General features: G+C 46.2%; 1 protein-coding gene across 16 annotated transcripts in view; it reads left to right on the forward strand.

The window, feature by feature from the left end:
• Arhgap10 (Rho GTPase activating protein 10) overlaps window positions 1-21,975 on the forward strand; it is a 267,994-nt gene that overhangs the window by 223,737 nt on the left and 22,282 nt on the right. For all 16 annotated transcript variants that reach the window (XR_015643473.1, XR_015643474.1, XR_015643476.1 and 13 more), the window contains 1 exon segment: window positions 15,323-15,482. Coding sequence is in view for 11 of the 16 variants with exons in the window: in XM_087595148.1 (XP_087451274.1) it covers window positions 15,323-15,482 (160 nt within the window). In the remaining 5 variants the exon portion in view is untranslated.

The following is a 21,975-nucleotide window of genomic DNA, read 5'->3' on the forward strand; positions in this document are numbered from 1 at the left end:
CTTCTGTTGACTGGACTAGCCTTCCTCCTTCTAGTTCAATTGCTGCAGACTTCAATGGACCTTGGCAAGAGGTAGAGATCGTGCCTTGAGCTGTAACCCAATGCCCGGTAACTTCTGCTGTAATGGATAATGGAGTCCAGTTTGGTTGTTAATTTTTGTTAGTTTGTTTTGTTTTGTTACGGACTTGATTACAATATAGCTGGTTCTCTCCTCAGCTTTCCCTGGTGTATAAATGAGCATGTTTTAGCTGTCCAGTAGCTTTCTCAGGCAAGTATTGCGATCAACTTTTTCCTTTGTTTTTGAATTTTTTTAAATTAAAATGTTACATCACTTCCCCTCCCTTTGCTTCTCCCAGCTGCTCCCAAGTTTCCTCTGTTGAGAGTAGGAGTAAATGCCTCCATTAGGTCACAGTGACGCCGGCCACTGTCAGCCTGCCTTGTCAGGCCTTGGTTCTTTAGTTTGCAGCTGGGGGGCTGACTTTCTTCTGATTCCATTTGTTTTTGAGGAGAGGTTCAGACTTTTATGTAGTCTTTTCTGTATTTTTGGAATTCGAGGGTGGGAGTCCCCTTTCCTAGAGGTGAGTTCAGGTACAGAAATGGCATTGCCAGGAAGAGTAAGTATCCTCCCATAGCTGCCATGGCCAATCCGTGTGTTGCTAAGCTTTAGTAGAGCCCCCCTTTGACTTCCCTTATCTCTTGAGAGCAGAATGGCCTGGAAAGAGCAGTGGCTAGTCTCCTGTGGTAGGGTGCCATTACATGAAGTTGCAGTGTAACTGAGACAAGGGGTGAGAGAGGGATTGGGGTTGGGAGGGGCTGGAAGAACCTCGGGTTCTTTCCCCCATGCTTCCTTCTCCTAACCTAAGATGTAAGGAAAGTTTCCTGAGCAAAGGAGTTTTCTGTCAGTGTCATGGGAATAAAGACTCTTTGAAGTAAAGTTGGATCTGAGTTTCCTAGGAAGACAATTGGCTCATTCACATATTAATAATGTCTGTGGTTTAGATGAGTTTTCCAATCAACATGCATTGTCCAAGCAACGTGTCTATTTAAGGGATGGGCCGTGTGTTTCCATGCACTTTCCCAGTTAAGGGTAACTAGCGCATAACGATAATACAGTTTTTCTGATGTACGTGACTTTGTTTGTTTGTTTAGTTTACTTCATTTTTTGAGACATGGTTTCTCAGTGTAGCCCTGGCTGTCTGGGAACACTCTCTATAGGCCAGGCTGGCCTTGAACTCACAGAGATCCGATTGCCTCTGCCTCCCAAGTTCTGGGACTAAAGGTGTGTGGCGCTCCCGCCTGGCTGGGTTAGGGTTTGTTAGAGTTGGATAAGTATCTGGCCTCAGAATTCTGAAAGAGAATAATTTTAATTTCTGTCTTGCCTCTGACAGTTTCCTTGCATAGACCTTGCGTATTTGCCTCTCCTGACAGAGCGTCATAAAGACAGTATGCTGCAGTTCTCTGGCCGTTTTGGTCTCGTCTGCCTGGCATATGGGTGGCTGTAAGAGGAACACTAGAGTTTCTCTGGTTTGTAGGTGTAGGATCTGCCGTGCTCCTTGCTAGCCTCGCTGCCTGCAGCCTCTCTGCTGGGTACCATTCTTCCCTTTGTGTGCAATCATTCCCAGGTGGAGGAACCCATGATGCTCTGACAGCTTGATCCAGGGCTAGGCGATGAGGGAACCTCCTAACTTTGTTGGACGACGAGGAGTGGGCAACTCAGAATGAAACAGTCTTAGTTGAAAAATAGCAAGCTGTAGCCATCCATTCTGGAGTCACATCCCTCACTGAGAATTGCAGTTGAGGAATATTCCACCATCCACAGAATTCACCCGGTAATCAGTAACTAGCCAGTGTGTTGGTGTGCGTTCGGGACCTGGGCTCACGAGTGAAGCCTATGTGACTGATCCTTCACGACAATTACGGTGCAGAGTTGAAGACTAGACTGATGGAGGATAGTGGTGTCATTTACTGTAGGTCACTGTTATCCATGGATTTGTAGTGACTGTATTGGGAGGTGGCACTGCCTGGCCCTCAGTACTTTACTCTATGTGTCCTTTGCCCTCTGTCAGTCCTAACACTTTGTCATTCCCATCCCATCTGCTGCATTGGCTGAAGTGCTCCAAACACACAGGTTAACTGCGCAGGCCACCTCCACATTTGCTGCTGAGCACGGCATTTCCATGTATGACATACAGTCCAATAGCAATTTGAGCCAGGGAGGGGGAAGTGTGCAGGTCAGCGTGTTACAGTTATGCCAGTCCATGTAGCAGCACACACGTGTTTTGGTAAAGTCTACCAACCCAGATCTTACTTAAACAACCTAGAAGTTATGTTGAGACACGGAAGTGAGCTCCTGCCAGGAGGCCTCACAGCTCTTCCCAGCACCCTCTGTGTGCCGTGGGTGACGTTTGAGAGGGAAGGCCACGTGGGGTGGTAGCTGTTTGGGAGTAATTTTCTGAAAGGCTGGCAAGATGGCAGGAGGTTGATTCTGCCAAATCCTACTGGGGAACTCTCCTAATTCGTATTGAAGCCAGTTTCAAAAGTAAAATAGTTGGTACTGAGGTTTGAATCCACATCTGTATGTTTCGAGGAAGCTACTAGATACCAGCTCACATTTTTCCATTGATTTCTACTGTGATCTTAGAGATTTTTCTCATCAAGCTTTATATACATACAAGCTTTATATACATATAAGCAATGACAGTAATATTTGAGGGTGGATTGTTACTTATAGGGTAGCTTATATTAGTACTTACAGTATGTCAATAAGCCATGGTATGTGAGTACATTAAGATAAGGTGCCAACCCTATTCCAGTGAATTCTGTGAGGCTGTTCTTTGGCTGTCAATACTTGGGGAGATTATCTGTTGGCATAACCTTATTTCCTTACATAGCTTCTTATTTCCTAATATTTTAAAACTATTGTTATTTTTGTTTTTCTTTTAAACTGTGCCTTGCCAAGTTTAGTATTATCAGAGTTCTAAGTATTTCTTAGTTTTCTTCATAGCTTTCTTAGTGTCTTTAGTGTGCTGTCATGGACTTGTGAAGTGCAGCATTTTGTTACAAAGTGTCGATTGACTTGCAATTCTCAGCTGCTGTAAGAAGATAATATACAGTATTACAAATATTTCTTTTGTTATCTGTGGTGATTTGAATAAGGCTGCCTCTGTAAGCTAATATGTTTGAATGTTTGGTCCCTTTGTGGTAGAACTGTTTGGGAAGGATTAGGAGTTCTCTTTTTCCCTTCTCCCTCTCTCTCTGTCCCTCCCTTCCGCCCTCCCTCTCTTGTGACTTTCTCAACATGTAAACTCTCAGCTCCTGTTCCAGTACCATGCATGCTGCCTGCCTGCTCTCTTGCTCCTCTCCATGATGGCCAGGACCTTGCCCTCTGAACTGGGCAAGCCCCACTGAAATGCTTCTTTTTATAAGCTGCCTTGATCACAGTAATAGAATAGAACGATGACTAAGACAGTATTTAAAATTTCATGGGCTTCCTTCAAAATATTTCATGTGATATTAAAGAAAATATTATTCTTTATTCACTACAAGTGGTGTACATATATCTGTAGTAGTGTGGTGATGCCACAGGGTTGTAAATGTACAAAACGGAACCAGATTTGTTTCCTTTGTACCTGATTGTAGGTCTTTTGTCTTTTTCTTGCTACACGCGGGGTCTGAGTAGAGCATGCCAAACCTGTCACTACAATGTTGACTTTTCTGTTTTTTCCTGCAGCTCCTGGTTGGTTGTTTGAAGCTGTATCTTGTGGTTTATTTCTTTGTTTAACCTGCTCTTTATTCCTGATAAATGACCTTCATATACCTACTGTCATTACCTTTTTGGGGGTCCCACTTACCTAGTATATCTATCCTTTCTTACTGTGTTGTCAGTCTTGTCCTTTTCACTTTAACCTTGCTTCTTTAAGTCAGCATATTGCTCGAGTTCAGAAATGCACTTGGAGAATTGCTGTCTTTTTTAATGGCAAGTTTAATCCATTTTCATATAATTTCCATTACATAACAATTTCTGTCATTGTATGTTTTTTACTTAATGCATTTGATACATTTTTCCTTTTCTGTCTTTTCTTTAAGAAAACAAAGCAGCTTTCACCCTTCCGATGGTAGTGTTCTGTCTTCTTGTTTCTTAAGCAATTGTCCTTATTTGCGTCATGCAACCGTGCTTCTCTGTTGTGGTCTTTTTTTTTTTGGGGGGGGGTTCTTTTTTTCGGAGCTGGGGACCGAACCCAGGGCCTTGCGCTTCCTAGGTAAGCGCTCTACCACTGAACTAAATCCCCAGCCCCCTCTGTTGTGGTCTTAAACTGTCTTTGCTTCCATGGCCAGCAAGACAGATAGTCCCAGCTTCCTCTCGTTTTCCCACCTTTACTGGTGTTCTCTAGAGTTTGAGTCTGGATTGTGTGGGTTACTCCTTTCCCATTTCCTTTATTGATGGCAGAAGCAGACTTTACTACTAACCCTCTGTTGCTTCTCTTGATAAAATGTCGTAGCATTTTCTTTCTTTCTCTTTTAAATTTTATTTAATCTTCTTTTACACTCCAGATTTTATCCCCCTCCCTGTCTACCCTCTGACTGTTACACATCCCATACGTCCCCCCACCCCCATCTCCACGAGGATGTCCCCCACTCCACCTGAACCCCCTACTCCCTGGGACCTCCAGTCTCTTGAGGGTTAGGTGCATCTTCTCTGACTGAACCCAGACCCGGGAGTCCTCTGCTGTGTCTGTGTTGGGGGCCTCATCTCAGCTGGTGTACGCTGCCTGGTTGGTGGTCCAGTGTCTGAGAGATCTCAGGGGTCCAGGTTAGTTGAAACTGCTGGTCCTCTGACAGGGTTGCTCTCCTCCTCAGCTTCTTCCAGCTTTTCTCTAATTCAACCACAAGGTCAGCAGCTTCTGTCCATTGGTTGGGTGTAAATATCTGCATTTGATTCTTTCAGCTGCTTGTTGGGTCTTTCGGAGGGCAGTCATGATAGGCCCCTTTTTGTGAGTACTCCACAGCCTCAGTAAGTGTCAGGCCTCGGGGCCTCCCCTTGAGCTGGATCCCACTTTGGGCCTGTCACCTCCTTTTCCTCAGGCTCTTTTCCATTTTTGTCCCTGCAGTTCTTTTAAACAGGAATAATTATGGGTCAGAGTTTTTGACTTCGGGATGGCAACCCCATCCCTCACTTGATGCCCTGTCTTTCTGCTGGAGGTGGGCTCTCCCCACTGTTGGGCATTTCATCCTGAGAGACTCACTCCTTCCCAGTCTCTGGTACATTCTGAAGGGTCCCTCAACCTCCTACCTCCCAAGGCTGCCTGTTTATACTCTTTCTGCTGGCCCTCAGGGCTTCGTTCCTTTCTCATACCCAATACCTGATCATGTTCCCCTCTTACCCTCCCTGTCCCCTTTCCCACCCAAGACACTCCCTGCCTCCTGGCCCCCTCCTGTGATTGCTTTCTTCTCCCTCCCAAGTGGGATTGAGGTGTCCTCAATTGGGCACTTGGGCTCTTTGCTTGTTAACCTTTTTGAGTTCTGTGGAATCCTGGGTATTTTGTACTTTTTTTTTTTTAAGCTAATACCTACTTATTAGTGAGTACATACCATGCAAGGACATACCATGCATGTCCTTTTGTGTCTGAATTACCACACTCAGGATGATATTTTCTAGTTTCATCCATTTGCCTGCAAAACTCAGGATGTTTTCTTAGTAGTGGAGTAGTATTCCATTGTGTAAATGAACCACATTTTCCGCATCTATCCTTCTGTCGTGGGACATCTGGGTCATTTCCAGCCTCTGCTCTCCATATCCAGCCTCTATGGACATAGTGGAGCATGTGCCCTGTGCATGGTGGGGCATCTTTTGGGTCTATACCCAAGAGTGGTATAGCTGGATCTTCAGGTAGATCTATTACCAGTTTTCTGAGGATTCTCCAGATTGATTTCCAGAGTGGTTTTACCAGTTTGCAATCCCACCAGCAACGGAGGAGTGTTCCTTTTCCTCCACATCTTTGCCAGCATGTGCCGTACCTGGGGTTTTGATCTTAGCCATTCTGATTGGTGTAAGGTAGATTTTTTTTTTTTTTTTGGTTCTTTTTTTCGGAGCTGGGGACCGAACCCAGGGCCTTGAGCTTCCTAGGCAAGCGCTCTACCACTGAGCTAAATCCCCAACCAGTAAGGTAGAATTTCAGGGTTGTTTTGATTTGCATTCTCTGATCACTAAGGACTTTGAACATTTCTTCAAGTGCTTCTCAGCCATCCGACATTCCTCTGTTAATGAATTCTCTGTTTGGTTTTATACCCATTTTTTGATTGGGTTGTTTGGTTTATTTGGTGGTTAGCTTCTTGTGTTCTTTATATATTTTGGATATTAGCCCTCTATTGGATGTGGGGTTAGTGAAGATTTTTTTTTCCCAATCTGTAGGTTGCCAATTTGTCTTATTGACTATGTCCTTTGTTATACAGAAGCTTTCCAGTTTCATGAGGTCCCATTTATCAATTCTTGATCTTAGAGCATGAGCCATTGGAGTTCTGTTTAGGAAAATTTCCCCTGTCATTTCCCCAATGAGTTCAAGGCTCTTTCCCACTTCTCTTCTATTAGATTCAGTGTATCTGGTTTTATGTTCAGGTCCTTGATCCGCTTGGACTTGAGCTTTGTGCATGGTGACAAATACGGATCTATTTTCATTTTTCTACACACAGACATCCAGTTAGACCAGCACCATTTATTGAAGATGCTTTCTTTTTTCCATTCTATATTTTTGGCTTCTTTGTCAAAAATCAAGTGACTATAAGTGTGTGGTTTTATAGAAATAAAGACCAGAGGGTCTTCAATTCTATTCCGTTGATCAATGTGTCTGTGTCTGTACCAATACCATGCAGTTTTTATCACTATTGCTTTGTAGTACAGCTTGAGGTCAGGGATGGGGATTCCCCCAGTGGTTCTTTTTTTGTTAAGAATTTTTTTTGCTATCCTGGGTTTTTTGCCTTTCCAGATGAATTTGAGAATTGTTCTTTTCATGTCTTTGAAGAATTGTGTTGGGATTTTGATGGGAATTGCATTGAATCTGTAGATTGCCTTTGATAGGATGGCCATTTATGAGAATAGCCAGAATAGTACTTTTGGTGTCAGGTCTTTAGGAATTTTTAGTGTCTGAAGATGTTTTTATTACAGCCTCACATTTTAAATGACAGAACTCTTTTTCCTGTGATTCTGTGAAGGCTTGCTGGATTCTGTTCTTTTCTTGGTGCTGTTGGCAGTTGTGTTAGACTGACTTTTATATGATGTATTCTTCATGTTTGCATAGGTTTTGTTTTTGTATCTGTAATCTATCTACATAAATACATATACATATAAATTTATATATATAAAATTATACACACATACGCATACATACATATGTATATATTGGTTTTGATACACGATTTCTCTGTGTAATTTTCTGGACTTACTTTGTCATGGAGAACAGCCTACCTCAGCCTCCTGAGTGCTAGGTTTAAAAGTGTGCACCACCACACCCAGCATATCTGGCATTCTTGAATTATACAGTGGTGTCTTACATCCATAGTTTTCCTTATCCCCCCATTTGCTGTCCTTGAGCCCATTATGTTGAGGTCTCTAGCAGCTTAGTTCTTAGAAGTGTGTCCTCACTGCTTTAAGCGTCTCTCTGCTTTAAGCATCTCTTTCTCCCAATTTGTTTCTTCTCCCAGAACCTAGGTGTTGGTGGTTCTACTTCATCTCTAAATCACTGACTTCTCATCCTTTCTGGGCATGCTCATTGTAGTCACTCCTGCTCAGCTGTGTCCCAATACCTATAAAAGCAAGGGAACATTAATTATTTTGGGTCATGGTTTCAGAGGACTGGGCCCTTAGTTGATTAGCAGATCATAATGGTGGAGCCGGCATGCAGCCGAGGACAGCTACTGATGTCACGGGGAGCCAGCAAGCACGAAGCGAGTCAGAAAGTAGCAGAATAGTCCCAGAAGTCCTGCCCCTGTTCGGACTACTTCCAGCTAGGATCTCCTTCCTAATATTCTCAGAACCTCCCCAAAATACCACCACTAGCTGGGCACCAAGTTTTCAAACTTGCGTGTGGGAACATATTCTATATTCAAACCATAGCACTGTCTTAATTTCCCTTTTGTTCTAACACGTTCAAGCTGGGAATTCTTTGTGAAGGAAGGAGGGTGCTGTGAGTGCTGGCAAGGCTGCATTAATCCGTGTTCTCTCCCTTCTTCACGTTTCCTTCCCTCGCTGGTGCTGGTGATTCCAACAGTTTCCCTACATGCTTGGCTTAGAACCAAGTTTTGTTAGCATACAGCTAACAGAAAGGTAGATGCCTTGTGTGAGTGGGTTTATTGCAGTTTTTCTCTGAATGTAGTGTGGAGTGCTTCATACTGCCCAAGGCCTGTTGGATCAGGGTCCTGAGAAGCCACAGGATCTGAGCACTGTCAGGTCTTCTGGGCTCGACAAGTCCTGGAGCTGTTAGCCTCTCTCTGGCTTACGCAAGCACTGACCCCTGAATATTTCCTTTTTGTCTCTGTTGCGGATGTTGGAGGGCATGTGTGTATACTACTATCCAATGCATACTATTCAAATCAACCCCTGGAGCGGGGCGGCACCCACTACCTACCCCAGCATTCTGGGTTCCCGAATGGAAGGCACGCACGCACGCACGCACGCACGCACGCACGCACGCACGCACGCACACACGCACGCCACTTTCTTCTTCTTGCCACTTTCTAACTTCTCCATGCCTGATACATTTTCTCATAATCCCAACTCACCACTTACTAAAACCTATATTCCATCTTGCTGACCCTGGCCACGACCCCCAGCTCTTACGTGTTGGCCGTCTATCTGTCCTTCACTCCTCAGGCGTGACGATTCCTTTCCTGGCTTGGCGGCTATGTTCTTCCTCCTCCCTCTGTCCCTTGCCAGAAGCCTAAAAGTCCCACCTCTGTCTCCCTGCCCAGATGTTGGCCACTGGCAACTTTATTTACCAATCAAAGCCAGCTGGAGGGTAGGGACCCTCAGTGTCTTACATGCAGATTCTCATGCCATTTCGGGAATCCAGTTAACACAATGCAAGCATTAGACCAAACCCTCAACGTTTGTGTCTTCATATCTTTGTTGTTTCTAGGCATATGTTAGATTAAATTAAATCCAAACAGTAAGTTACATATTCCCCTCCCTCCCTCCCTCCCTCCCTCTCTCCCTTTCCGTTTTGCTTTGTTCTTACTTGGTTACTATTAAAGAATGAGGAACATGGAGGCACCCTGCTCCTGCGGAGAACCCATCCCAACAGTTGCTGAACTGTAGAGGCTTTGTGGGATCCGTGTCATGACCACATTCGAGGCTGAGTGGAGGAAGACTAAGAAAGGACTTAGGGAGCATTCTGATTTCTGTACTATTGGGAAATATTTAGAGAGGAAGGCAGTGAAGGATGAGTCAGTGATAGGATAGGGCAACATGGAGTTCTGCTCCTTCCACATGCCAGGGGCTGCTGCTGCTGAAGTGTAGTGACGAGAAGGTGATTGGAGAGAACAGTGCACTGTCACTGGAACAAGAAAGCAGGAGAAAGAGCCTACCAGAGTACAACAGTTAACGCCAGTTACTGGCTGCAGTAGAACTAGGGGACTTAAGAGTTTCCCCTCCTTGGTCTAGTTTTCTGCCAGTCTCTGTTTTGTTCACATGCTCAAGCTCACAATCGAATCACTCTTGGGGCTGTCACTTGGTGTGCTGGATAGCTCTATGTCAACTTGACATAGGCCGAAATCATTAGCGAGGTGAGGACCTCAATGGAGAAAATGCCTCTATAAGATTGGGCAGTAGGCGAGCCTGTAAGTAGGGCATTTTCTTAAGTAGTGATTGGCAGCAGGGAGGGCCCAGGTCATTGTGGGTGGCTCCATTGTGGGCTGGTGATGCTAGGTTCTAGGTGCCTGAGCAAGCCATGGGGAGAAGCCAATGAGCAGCGCCCTTCCTTGACCTTGGCATCTGTTCCCGTCTCCAGGTTTCTGCCCTGCTTGAGATTCTGTTCTGATTTTTTTTTTTTGTAATGATAAATTTTTATGTGGCAGTATAAGCCAAATAAACCCTCTCTTCCCCGGGTTGCTTTGGTAATGGTGTTTCATCACAGCAACAGTCAGTAACCCTGACTTAGGCACTTGGTGCTAGAGCACTTGCCCACTATGTAAGACTCCAGCTCAGTCCTCAGCCCCTGCCCCCACACTCCAGCCAGATGCAACTGCAGCTCTGAAAACTGCCAGCTCTCAGCTGTCTCTCAGCCCAGTGTGCAGAGCCTCTGCTCTCTGAGTCTGGCAGTAATTCCTCCTGATTTCTCTTTCGTGTCTCCCACACGTCTCCCAGCCCTCCCACTGTCAGGTTTTAAAACTCATTATTCCTAAGTCTCAAAGCTCCTCGAGAGTCCCATTATGCAAATGCCACCTTTTGCTCTGTTTATTATAGCTGTCTCCCGTGTTAAATGTGAGCACCTTTGGGCTGGGGACCGCCGTTTTAACAGTAAAGTCCATAATGCGTCTGGTGAGTAGTCAGAAGGGCGGGAAATAGGAGACGCTTGTGGTCAGGAAGGGAGGCTTGAGAAGGAGCAATGGCTAGTGAGTCTTGTGAGAATATGTTGAAAAGTTTAGATCCCCTGTTCTCTGCTCACTCTTGGGGGCAGCTTTCAGGTCCATGATCTTTCTTGTAGCAGGGAGCCCATTGTGTTACCTCAAGCCTCTTGATTTTGTTTGGCAACTATGCTTGTAACGAGTTACCAAGCCGCCGCAGACATGGTTTCTGCCCTCAAAACATGCAGGATGGGAGTTGGGTGGCAGGCTAGACCAGGTTGTGAAACCATTGTGTGGCAGCAAAATGCCAAGTTGATGCAGCTTTAGTTGAGAGAGGAGAGTGTACAAGCAGGTGTTGGCAAGTGTTTGGTGGGGGTTAGGTTTAAGTTGGGTGTTAAGTTGCCGTGTCTTGGTGATCGTTCAAAACAAATGTCTGCTAGTGTCACTTTTGTTCTTTTTATTCACAGGACTGCTTGTAGATGCCCACAAAAGGGTGGCTGGCACCTGAGGGTGAAGGTTGCATTGAGATGAAAATGATCAGAGCCAGGCTGAGGCTGGGACTGGGGCTGGGGCCCTGTGGTAGAGAGCTCACAGGACTGGGGCTGGGGCTGGGGCTGGGGCTGGGGCTCTGTGGTAGAGCACTCACAGGACTGGGGCTGGGACTGGGGCTGGGGCTGGGGCTGGGGCTCTGTGGTAGAGAACTCACAGGACTGGGGCTGGGGCTGGGGCTCTGTGGTAGAGAACTCACAGGACTGGGGCTGGGGCTGGGGCTCTGTGGTAGAGAACTCACAGGACTGGGGCTGGGACTGGGGCTGGGGCTGGGGCTGGGGCTGGGGCTGGGGCTGGCGCTCTGTGGTAGAGAACTCACAGGACTGGGGCTGGGACTGGGGCTGGGGCTCTGTGGTAGAGAACTCACAGGACTGGGGCTGGGACTGGGGCTGGGGGTGGGGCTGGGGCTGGGGCTCTGTGGTAGAGAACTCACATGGCCTGCACTGGACCCAGTTTCAGCTCATAGCATATGAACAATAAGGTGTCTGGTCCTAGTTCTCAATTATAAATTAATCTCACAAGATGTAAAGCTCTTGCTTTAGAAACCACTGAATACATGGGCTTAGGTGAGAAACTCGATAACTTAACTACTTACAAACACAATCATCTGACCACATCCCAGAACACATATTGACAAAGAAGTCCGTCATGCTGGCATTGCTTATAGTGCCAGGGCATGGCAGGTGTCGATCCTCTGGCTTTCTCTCGCTCCGGCATAGACTATTTGTTGAATTTCAGGCCAGTGAGAGACCCATTGTCAAAGGGGGAAGAAACTCCCAAGAACACGTGTGGTGGGCCTCCATCTTCCGCACACAGATGCATTAACAAGCCACATTATTGGGAGAAATTGTGAGCAGGTTTGGGGAATGGTTATATGCCCGACTATCGATGTGCATAATGGTTGTGATTCGCGTTTTCCTTTATACAGCAATGTTTGCCCAGTAGACAGACTCTTTCCTGACAAGGAGAGGGCTGTTACCTGCTGGAAAAGTAGAGCGAGGTGTCTTCATTTGATCAGTCTGCAAACATTCCCATCCACCCTGTTATTCTCACCTGAGGGCTCAGATTGCCACTGTTTGGCAGTCAGGAAGACAGTTCCCTTAATAGAATGTGGTTCAGCACGCTGAAAGACAGTTTGTGCTGTCAGTCTGCCTGGGGAAAGGATTAGAGGCGATGTAAATGAGCTTCTGTATCTGGTGGTAAAAACTCCCCAGGTATGCTTTTAAAGTAAGACCTCTGCTCTAGGGCTCCTCAAACCGTTTCTCATCCACAACCCTTTCCCTGCTAGGAAGGAGTCGGGAGGAAGGCTGGTCCCAGACCCTGCACAGCCACTTTTGTTGTTTTAGGCACTGCCCGGGTGTCAATGAATGACCCTGGAGGAATGACAGTCTCATGAAGCCAGAAAACCCAACTGTGTGTCCTTCTCACTTCCTGCTCTGCACCAAGAGCTGGGGACCTGGGGGCTCTTATAGCTGAGTTCATATCAGTAGCTGTCCTGAAGGTCAGTTGAACTGAAGGCATTTTTATCTTTGCTGTAGCCAGACCCCTGTCAAGAAGCCAATTAAGGGGTGAGGTGAGGCGTTCTGTGGACTTACTGTTTGAAGGGATACACACAGTTCATCCTGGTAGCATGATATACCAGGAGGTGGAAGCCCCTCTTAGGTGCAGGTGGTGGGAGCCCCTCTTAGGTGCAGGTGGTGGGAGCCCCTCTTAGGTGCAGATGGTGGGAGCCCCTCTTAGGTGCAGGTGGTGGGAGCCCCTCTTAGGTGCAGGTGGTGGGAGCCCCTCTTAGGTGCAGGTGGTGGGAGCCCCTATAGGTGAGGTGGTAGGAGCCCCTCTTAGGTTCATTATCCCCAGTCAGAAAGCAAGGATAAGAAAGAAAGTAAGCCAGACCATAAAACCTCAAGAGCACACCCCACCATCTGTTTCCTCCAGCAAGGCTTTCCCTCTTAAAGGTTCCATAACCTTTCAAGACCACTTTAAACACACAAATGTGTTTGCAGGAGAAGGAACTTCACAGACAAGCTATAGAAACTATGGCCTCCTCTTTCTGGTCTTGTGTATAGTCCAGGCTAGCTTCAATTGACTGTGTACATAGCCCAGGTTGGATATCTACATGAATTCTCGGCCTCCCAGCACCTGAGTGCTGACACTGTAGCACTGTACTGACACCACCATACCCAGCCGGGTCCCTTGGCTCTGTGGAGCGGAGGAACACAGTGTGCGCTCCTGAGTAGAAGAGAAGTAGAGTTGAGCTTTCCAAGCACAGAAAGAATCAGACCTTCTTTCAAAGGAAGCTGCATTCTAAGAGGACTCAAAGCTGTGTTCTGACAGTGGGTTTTGGTTCACTTGCCTCTAAGCTGGCCCTAATGTTGGAACTGGATTTTTGCAGCTCCATGTTTATGCAGAAGGGCTATCAAAAAACTGACAGCTGAAAGAAAAAACAAGCGATCTTGTCGAATTTGTATGAAGGACAGGACAGGACTTTGCAAGGAGGTGCAGCCCAGGGAGAGGACCTGCTCGGTCTGCTGTGCCCCACTTTCTCTGCAGGGCTCTAAGGATGGGTACTCACGGAGCTGTTTCTCTCGCTGGCCGTCTTGTTACACGATGCTCCCAGCGTCTGTAAACACACTGGAATCACAGTGTCTCCTCAGGCATCTCTCTCCCGTCTGTTATTTCAGATGCTCACTGCCCTGATCTAGCGTTCTGGATCTCCTTTCTGAAACACACTCACTTCTCCTTAGCTCCGAGTCAGGTTGGGAGTCAGTCAGATTGATTTTCTGCACTCACTTTCAAGACTAAAGTCCTGAGAGATAGCCTACTCAGGGCCTGGGATCCATCTTCTGCTTCACTCTGGGAGGAATTGTAGTTTTTCCAGTATGGTTTTCTGAGAGTGAGTTCTCTTCCGACCCTGGCATTTGTGTGCGCTCTGCACCTCTGATCCGGGATGGGAAACTGTGTGGGTTCAGGACACTTGGAACTTTTGTTGGCTGGGGTTGTGGACCTCCATTTGCTGCTGTGGCAGCGTTGGGCAATTGTTGTGACCTATCACAAGGAAAATCAAGGCCCGGTCAGTGCTGTTTCCACAGAACTGCTTCTTCCGCAAGTCACCTGCAGGAGTCAGTATTTAGTAAGTCCTTTGGGCAGAGAGGCAGAGCTCTGCCTGGTGTCATTCCAGTGTGTTTATGGAAGAAGCCGGGAGCATCGTGTAAGTGAGAAGGCCAGTTGAGGGAAACAGCTTTTGCAAGCTCTTTTCTGCATTCCCAGTTTCTTCACAAACTGATAGTACGTACAACGGATAATAAACGGTTCGTAAGATGGTATAAATCACGCAGCTCATTTACTTGTGGTAGTTTACATCCATTCTTGCGGTTACTGCAGGACCCAGCTTCAGTGTTCACAGGCAAGCGGGCACTCCTTCATGCCTGGAATATTGATAAGTTGGACCATTAGAAATCATCTAAGATAGCCGTTGATGTCCCTTAACGTCGCTTTCATTATGCACTCAGCATGAAGAAAAGCAACAGGGACAGGCTCTGCATGGCTGTGTGCTACTGTGGGCTCTCCTGACCTTGTCATTGTCTTGGATCTGGGATCTTTGCAGGCTAAGCATCCATTGCGTCTACATAAAAGGTGCTTGTTTTCCATTCAGTCTGACTGGTTATTTTCTTCACTCTTCATGGGGTGTAATCCATTCTTTCCATTGCTATAATAAACACCCATGATAAGCCAGCTTGCATGAAGAGAAGGTTTACATTGGCCCACAGTGTTAGCATCTTAAATCATGACTGATTGGGCCCCTTTGTTTTTAGGCTGGTGGGAGGTGCAGCAATAGGGTACAATGTATGTGGTAGAGATAGCTGTTACCTCTTGGCTGCCAAGGAGGCAAGAAGAAGGAGTTGGGGTTCCATTGCCCCTTTAAGGACCAAGTAAACATTTAGAAGGTTGCACTTCTTAAGATTTCTGCCACTATTCATTAGTGCCATTAGCTTTAGGACCGTTCGATACCCACACCATAACAGCTCGGAGTCTTTGTTTTGTTTTGTTTCAAAGCAAATCCACAGTTGCAAACCTTCAGAAGTATCTGCGTGCTCCTAGGCGAAATTGGAAATGTAATTTTGAAAATGATGTGACTGACTGATAAACAGTGCCTTGCAGTTCTCAGTAGAGTTATTTCTTTCTTCTTGGTTTGTTTGAACTCCAATGCCTTTTCCCTCTAGGTGATAGTCCCAGCCCTCTCAAGGAGGATCCCCCCAGCAGCAGTCAGGATTCACTGTCCACTCTGTCTCCTACAACTTCAGCTGCCCATGGGCCTCCGGGACCAGACGGAAACCACCTTGCAGCAGACAGAGGGAACTGTGGAGACGCCGCTGCCACTACGTAAGTTGCTGCGGTCTGGTGTCCTGGTGAAGGAAAGCCATCACTGTTTGGCCAGCAAGTACTCAAGCCATTAGATCCCAGGACACAGCCTAATTGGCCAGCTGCCCAAGGGAGGTGGCAAGGCAAAATGTTTGTTGGACATGCCTTTCTGTTTCCTGGCCAGAAGGGGATGGGTGTGACTTCCAGAGTTCAGGTTGTGGTAGTTTGGGGCTGTGAGACGGAAGTGCCCTCCCCTTCTCTCAGCAGAACTCCATATTAGTTGTGCAAACACAGAAGGGGAAGCTGTTTACACTTCCATGGGCTGTCTCTGGAGAATGCCCTAGAGTGGTGGTTCAGGTAGGTGAGTCTTTGGTTATTATTAGGTTCATGATCTGAGATTTGGTAACTGATACCTGACTTTACCTCCTTGTGTAAATCATAAGCCAAGTGTGTGTGTTTCATCAGCTCGGGTCTACTGGAACAAATGGCACTAATACAAATACAAACAGAAAACCTTGAACTTGTCTGATAACATGGGGTTTTCTCTTACAGTGCTGATGGAGCCTGGGAAATCATTGTAGGACAGGGTTGGATACTGAACCTGCAGAGAACATCTGAGGCCTCAGAGGAGACAAAACAGATTTATGAGTAATTTAAGACCTTACTTGATTAGTCAATCAAATTACATCCAAAATATATTTATAATTCACCCAGAGAGCATTCAAATTTTTTAAACTTAAAAATTGCTTAAAATAGATTATGCATAATGATGTCATCTGACCCTAGCTGGGCACTCTTGGAACTTTAAATGGGTTGGAAAACGTTCTTCACATTACTTGGCTTTTTATAGCCTCAGCTGGATTCATATGAAATCATTATGATCTTATTAAGTATTAAGAGAGGCTGGGAGGGATTTGGTGTGGTGAAGTTTTGGGGTGACCTTTAGATGTCAAAAAGCTGACCTGAAATCAGAGTGAAACTCTCAAGTTTGCATATTCATTCTCTAGAGATGTGTGTGTGTGTGTGTGTGTGTGTGTGTGTGTGTGTGTGTGTGTATGTGTGTGTGTATGTGTGTAGGAGTATGCGTGTACACCCCACCCAAGATTGTTTTAATTTTCTGTGCTGAAGATTATGGATCGTGTACCTAAATCGTATGGACTGAAATATGCTTGTCACCTTTAACTGTGTATCAGCAATAAAAAGTCCCTTTGGTGTTGAATGGTACCCAGCTTCTAGTCCTGGCTGCACTAGGGTTGGAATTAGTCTGTGTGCTTTCAGTGAAGTCCAGATCCCAAGCTCCTTCAGTAAATGCAAATCCAAGTCAGTGGAGTATGGTTTAGTTAGCTATCACTCTTCCTTTGTGGTTCTGCAGGAAAGTGACATTACGAGGCATGGGATAGCCATTGCTCAACTCACAACACGTGGGGGCCCAACATAAGGAGAGCATGATATGTCTCCTCATAAATCAAACGAGATGTGAATTCCCCGGCTCCCTGTTTGTACACATTTGAAAATGCCATGGAAAGTACTGCAGCCTTGAGAGCTGTCATGGGAGGAGTGGAGAGCCTCAGAAGCAAGCAGGGAAGGGTTGCCTTGTAATCGAAGTGCATCCGACTCCAGGCCCTGAGCTGTTTTTCTTCTTATGTTGTACATAAAATATATCTGTACGAGAGTGCTTCCATTGCATGTGTGAAAGGATTTTCTTGGGCTGGGGAGATGGCTCAGTTGGTAAAATATTGTTTGCTGTGTCAGCATGAGGGCCTGAGTTCAGTTCCCAGAAGAATCCACATAAAAAAGCTAGGTGCTGCATGCACACACAAGAAGAAGGAAACCCAGGGCTTGCTACGCAGGCCGCCAGGCGAAATCGCCCAATGAGAGACCCAGAAGACAAGCAGGAATAACACCTAACTCTTGGTTTTCACATACGTACATGTAGGCATGCATGGATGTATGCACATGCTCACACACACTCTCTTACACGCACACACACACTTTACTCTTAAATGCACACACACACTTTACGGGTTTCTATCGGCTCAGATTATCTTTGCTATACAGATGAATGCTTCTTAAGGGCACACTTTAGAACCACCTTGTACGCCCAAACTAGGGTGTGGCTCAGTCGTAGAGCAGGCGCTTAGCAGACTCTGTTTATTTTAAGAAACAAATGCCCATTCTCCTGGGCGCCAGGGTCATAAGCGGTTACCTTGATTTCTGGGTCTCTTTCCCTGATTCCAGCCTACATTGATTGCTTTTTTTCCTTTTTTTAGAATCCCAACCGTGCTATCCCCAAAGCAACTGTCTGTATGTGGAGTATGGTGTTCTAGCTGGGCTGCCTTGTGTGGCCTCAGTGGGAGAGGAGGCACCTAGCCTAGAAGAGATTTGAGGTTCCAGTTTGGGGGATACCCAGGGGGACCCACCTGTTCAGAGGAAAAGGGGAGGAGAGTGAGTAGGGCTGGGATTGTGGGAGAGGGTGACTGGGAGGGGGGCAGCAAGCTGGATATAAACTAAATAAGTAAAAAAAAAATAAATTAAAAAGAGACTAACAAATGTAGTGAATAAAAACCGTTCTCTCTCTCTCTCTCTCTCTCTCTCTCTCGCTCTCTCTCATACACACACACACACACACACACACACACACACACACACACACACACACGCACGCACACACACCCCCCCCAATCGTTCAGTAGTCTGACCTGTCTTCAGCATCCAGTGTAACGTTCACATCCTGGGTGCATAGTTTTGGCATTCGTCACCTCATTTGTCATTAACACAGTGACACCTCTGGCCGTTAATATATGCCCTTCCATTCACGTTAACATTCATGTGGTATGTGTTTGTCTGCCTGTTTACTCTTTAATTCCCCTCACTAATAATTCTTTCCCCATTCCTTTGGAAGACCCCATTTCTACCTGTATGTCACCACCGATCTCTTTGGCTATTGTCTGATTCCTGTCCATCTTCCTCCTTCTGCATGGAGAAGGGTGAGAAGCACGTACTGAGCACTAGTCTGTTTCCTCTTTCTAGCTTTTTCTTTCTATTTGTAAATTTGGTTTTCACTGTCACTTCCTGTCTTTTGTTCTCCTTCCATACTTACATAGCAGGTACGCAGTACCAACCACAGTAGTGAAATGAGCTGATTCAAGCCAGATTACAGTGTGTATATAAAAAAGAGTGGTTTATTGAGAAATCACTGAGGTGAGTTTACTGCTCCCAAGGAACAAGACTAGTGAAGTCACAACGGGGAGGGGGACAGAAGGGAGGGGGAAGAGAAAGAGAGAGGGAAAGAAGAGGGGGGGGGAGATGAAAATGTCTGAGTTGTATAGGGAAGACCCTCTGTGGTAAGGGCAGCTCAGCCCCTGGGCTAGAAAGTTGGGGTAGGTGGGGTCTGCCACATAGAGACTAAGGGACGCTGGGAGAAGCTGGAGGTCAGGTCTGCTTTGGTATGTAAAATATATACCTCAGCTGTCTGTCTCGGGTCTCAACCCCAACAAAGTAGGCTCCTACAAAGCTGATCAAGTTTCTTTTAAATCAAAATTTCTGTGGGGACATTCAAAGCAACACAAAGCGTTAAGAAAATGGTGCTTCCTGCTTCCCAATAGGGTATTGCTGGTCCCCTCCAGAACTAGTGCATACCGCAGTCTCTGACGAATAGAACCCAGTTGGTTACAGAGGACCGCATTGGCAATGCTGTACAGAAATGCTGTATCCTCAGCTTCTGGAAGGCAGATTGGCAGGGGGAAACCCACAACAGCTGCGATTCTGACCTGGGCAGTGTGTAAATGCAGCTATGGCCTCTGGCGGGTAGAAAGCAGTGCGGTGGAATTAGATTTCTTGGGCTTTTGCTGATGTGTATGACTTGTGGGTTATTATTCACTGAAGTCAGTCAATCCAAAGCTGTTACTCACCGGTACACTCGGCGAGGTGACGGGCGACTTCATTGCCAGCGAAGAATTGCTAGCTCAGGCTCCTCAGAGGACATGACATCATAGGTCAAGGTATTTCAGATGTCCCAAAGTCATCCCCCTCCCAGTAAAATAGTTTGCTTTAAACAGGTTTTCTTTGATGGGTTTGGGTTCTTGACAAGTAATCCTTTTAGGCTCCCTGCACAGAAGGAAATTTCTTTTAAGAAATTCCCTCTGTTCTCTCACTAGTTTGGCACTAAGAAGGCATGGCCTCTGATCTGCTATACTCCAGATGACTGTGTCCCACAATGCCTCTTTTCTGCCTGGGCATGTTGGCACCTATGGCACTGTCTTAGTCAGGGTTCCTATTCCTGCACACACATCATGACCAAGAAGCAAGTTGGGGAGGAAAGGGTTTATTCAGCTTATACTGCCACATTGCTGTTCATCACCAAAGGAGGTCAGGACAGGAACTCACACAGGACAGGAACTTGGAGGCAGGAGCTGATGCAGAGGCTGTGGAGGGATGCTGCCTACTGGCTTGCTTCCCCTGGTTTGTTCAGCTTGTTTTCTTATAGAACCTAGGACCACCATCCCAGGGATGGCACCACCCACAATGGGCTTGGCCCTCCCCGCTTGATCACTAATTGAGAAAATGCTTTTTCTCATGGAGGCTCCTTTCTCTGTGATAACTCAAGCTTGTGTCAGGTTGACACCCCAAACCAGCCAGTACACTCATTCCAGGCACTCGAAAGTCCCCATGGCAAGAATGATTCCTTCTTGTGGAGACACTCGCTTTTGGCTGTTGGGAATAGTAAGACATTCTTAAAATAATGCTTTTAACTGTTGAGCTATCTGCCCAGCATGCCATTGAAAAGTACTTTCATTCTTTGAGAATTTCGTACAGTGTATGTTGATCATGCTTCCCCCGTCCCCCCAACTCTTCCCAGGTCCACTCTGCATTTACTGCCCACACAACGTTGTGTCCTCCTTAAAACAAACAAAAAAAAAAAAGCGAAAAGCCATGAAGTCCCATGTGCGTTGCTCATGTGTTCTTAGGTGTATGCCTGGTCTACCAGGGGCAGCATCCTTAAAGCAAACGGAGTTTCCCTTTCCCAGCTGGTGAAAGTCCAGGTCAGGGCGGGATTTCATGCTTCCCCCGTCCATGCTAGGACGGCACCATCGCCGGGAGCTTCACTGCACATTTGCCCTGTGGTGTTCAGGAAGCACCATTTCTGTTTAGTCACCCTTTGTCTCTTGTTCTTAGAGTCTTTTCACTCTTTCCTCACGATGGTTCCCGAGCTTGGGAGGAGCAGTTGGTTTAGGGTTTTATTAGGGCCGACCCCCTCCCCCAGTCTCCTATTCTCTATGCCTTGACAGGGCTCAACCTGCCCTTCATTATTCTTAATGGAATAATGACCTTTCTTTAAATTAGGCAGGTCGGGCTTCCTCAGGAACGACAGATTACTTGGCATTACAAATCTCCATTTATTGGAGATGTGAAAACACTCTATGTATGTTGCGTGGTTTCATATACTACAATAAGTCATACTTGGTGCACTGCAAGTTCAGAGAGAAGAACCCATTCTTTTTTTTTTTTTTTTATTAATTTCAGTATTTCTTATATACATTTCGAGTGTTATTCCCTTTCCCAGTTTCTGGGCAAACATCCCCCTCCCTCCTCCCCTTCTTTATGGGTGTTCCCCTCCCCATCCTCCTCCCCCCATTGTTGCCCTCTCCCCAGCAATCACGTTCACTGGGGGTTCAGTCTTAGCAGGACCCAGGGCTCCCCCTTCCACTGGTGCTCTTACTAGGATATTCATTGCTACCTATGAGGTCAGAGTCCAGGGTCAGTCCATGTATAGTCTTTGGGTAGTGGCTTAGTCCCTGGAAGCTCTGGTTGCTTGACATTGTTGTACATATGGGGTCTCGAGCCCCTTCAAGCTCTTCCAGTTCTTTCTCTGATTCCTTCAACAGGGGTCCTATTCTCAATTCAGTGGTTTGCTGCTGGCATATGCCTCTGTGTTTGCTGTATTCTGGCTGTGTCTCTCAGGAGCGATCTACATCCGGCTCCTGTCGGTCTGTACTTCTTTGCTTCATCCATCTTGTTTAATTGGATGGCTGTATATGCATGGGCCACATGTGGGGCAGGCTCTGAATGGGTGTTCCTTCTGTGTCTGTTTTAATCTTTGCCTCTCTATTCCCTGCCAAGGGTATTCTTGTTCCCCTTTTAAAGAAGGAGTGAAGCATTCACATTTTGATCATCCATCTTGAGTTTCATTTGTTCTAGGCATCTAGGGTAATTCAAGCATTTGGGCTAATAGCCACTTATCAATGAGTGCATACCATGTGTGTTTTTCTGTGATTGGGTTAGCTCACTCAGGATGATATTTTCCAGTTCCGACCATTTGCCTACGAATTTCATAAAGTCATTGTTTTTGATAGCTGAGTAATATTCCATTGTGTAGATGTACCACATTTTCTGTATCCATTCCTCTGTTGAAGGGCATCTGGGTTCTTTCCAGCTTCTGGCTATTATAAATAAGGCTGCTATGAACATAGTGGAGCACGTGTCTTTTTTATATGTTGGGGCATCTTTTGGGTAT

This window comes from Rattus norvegicus, chromosome 19, assembly GCF_021556685.1.
Source record: "Rattus norvegicus strain SHRSP/BbbUtx chromosome 19, alternate assembly SHRSP_T2T, whole genome shotgun sequence".
Taxonomy (NCBI): Eukaryota; Metazoa; Chordata; class Mammalia; order Rodentia; family Muridae; genus Rattus; species Rattus norvegicus.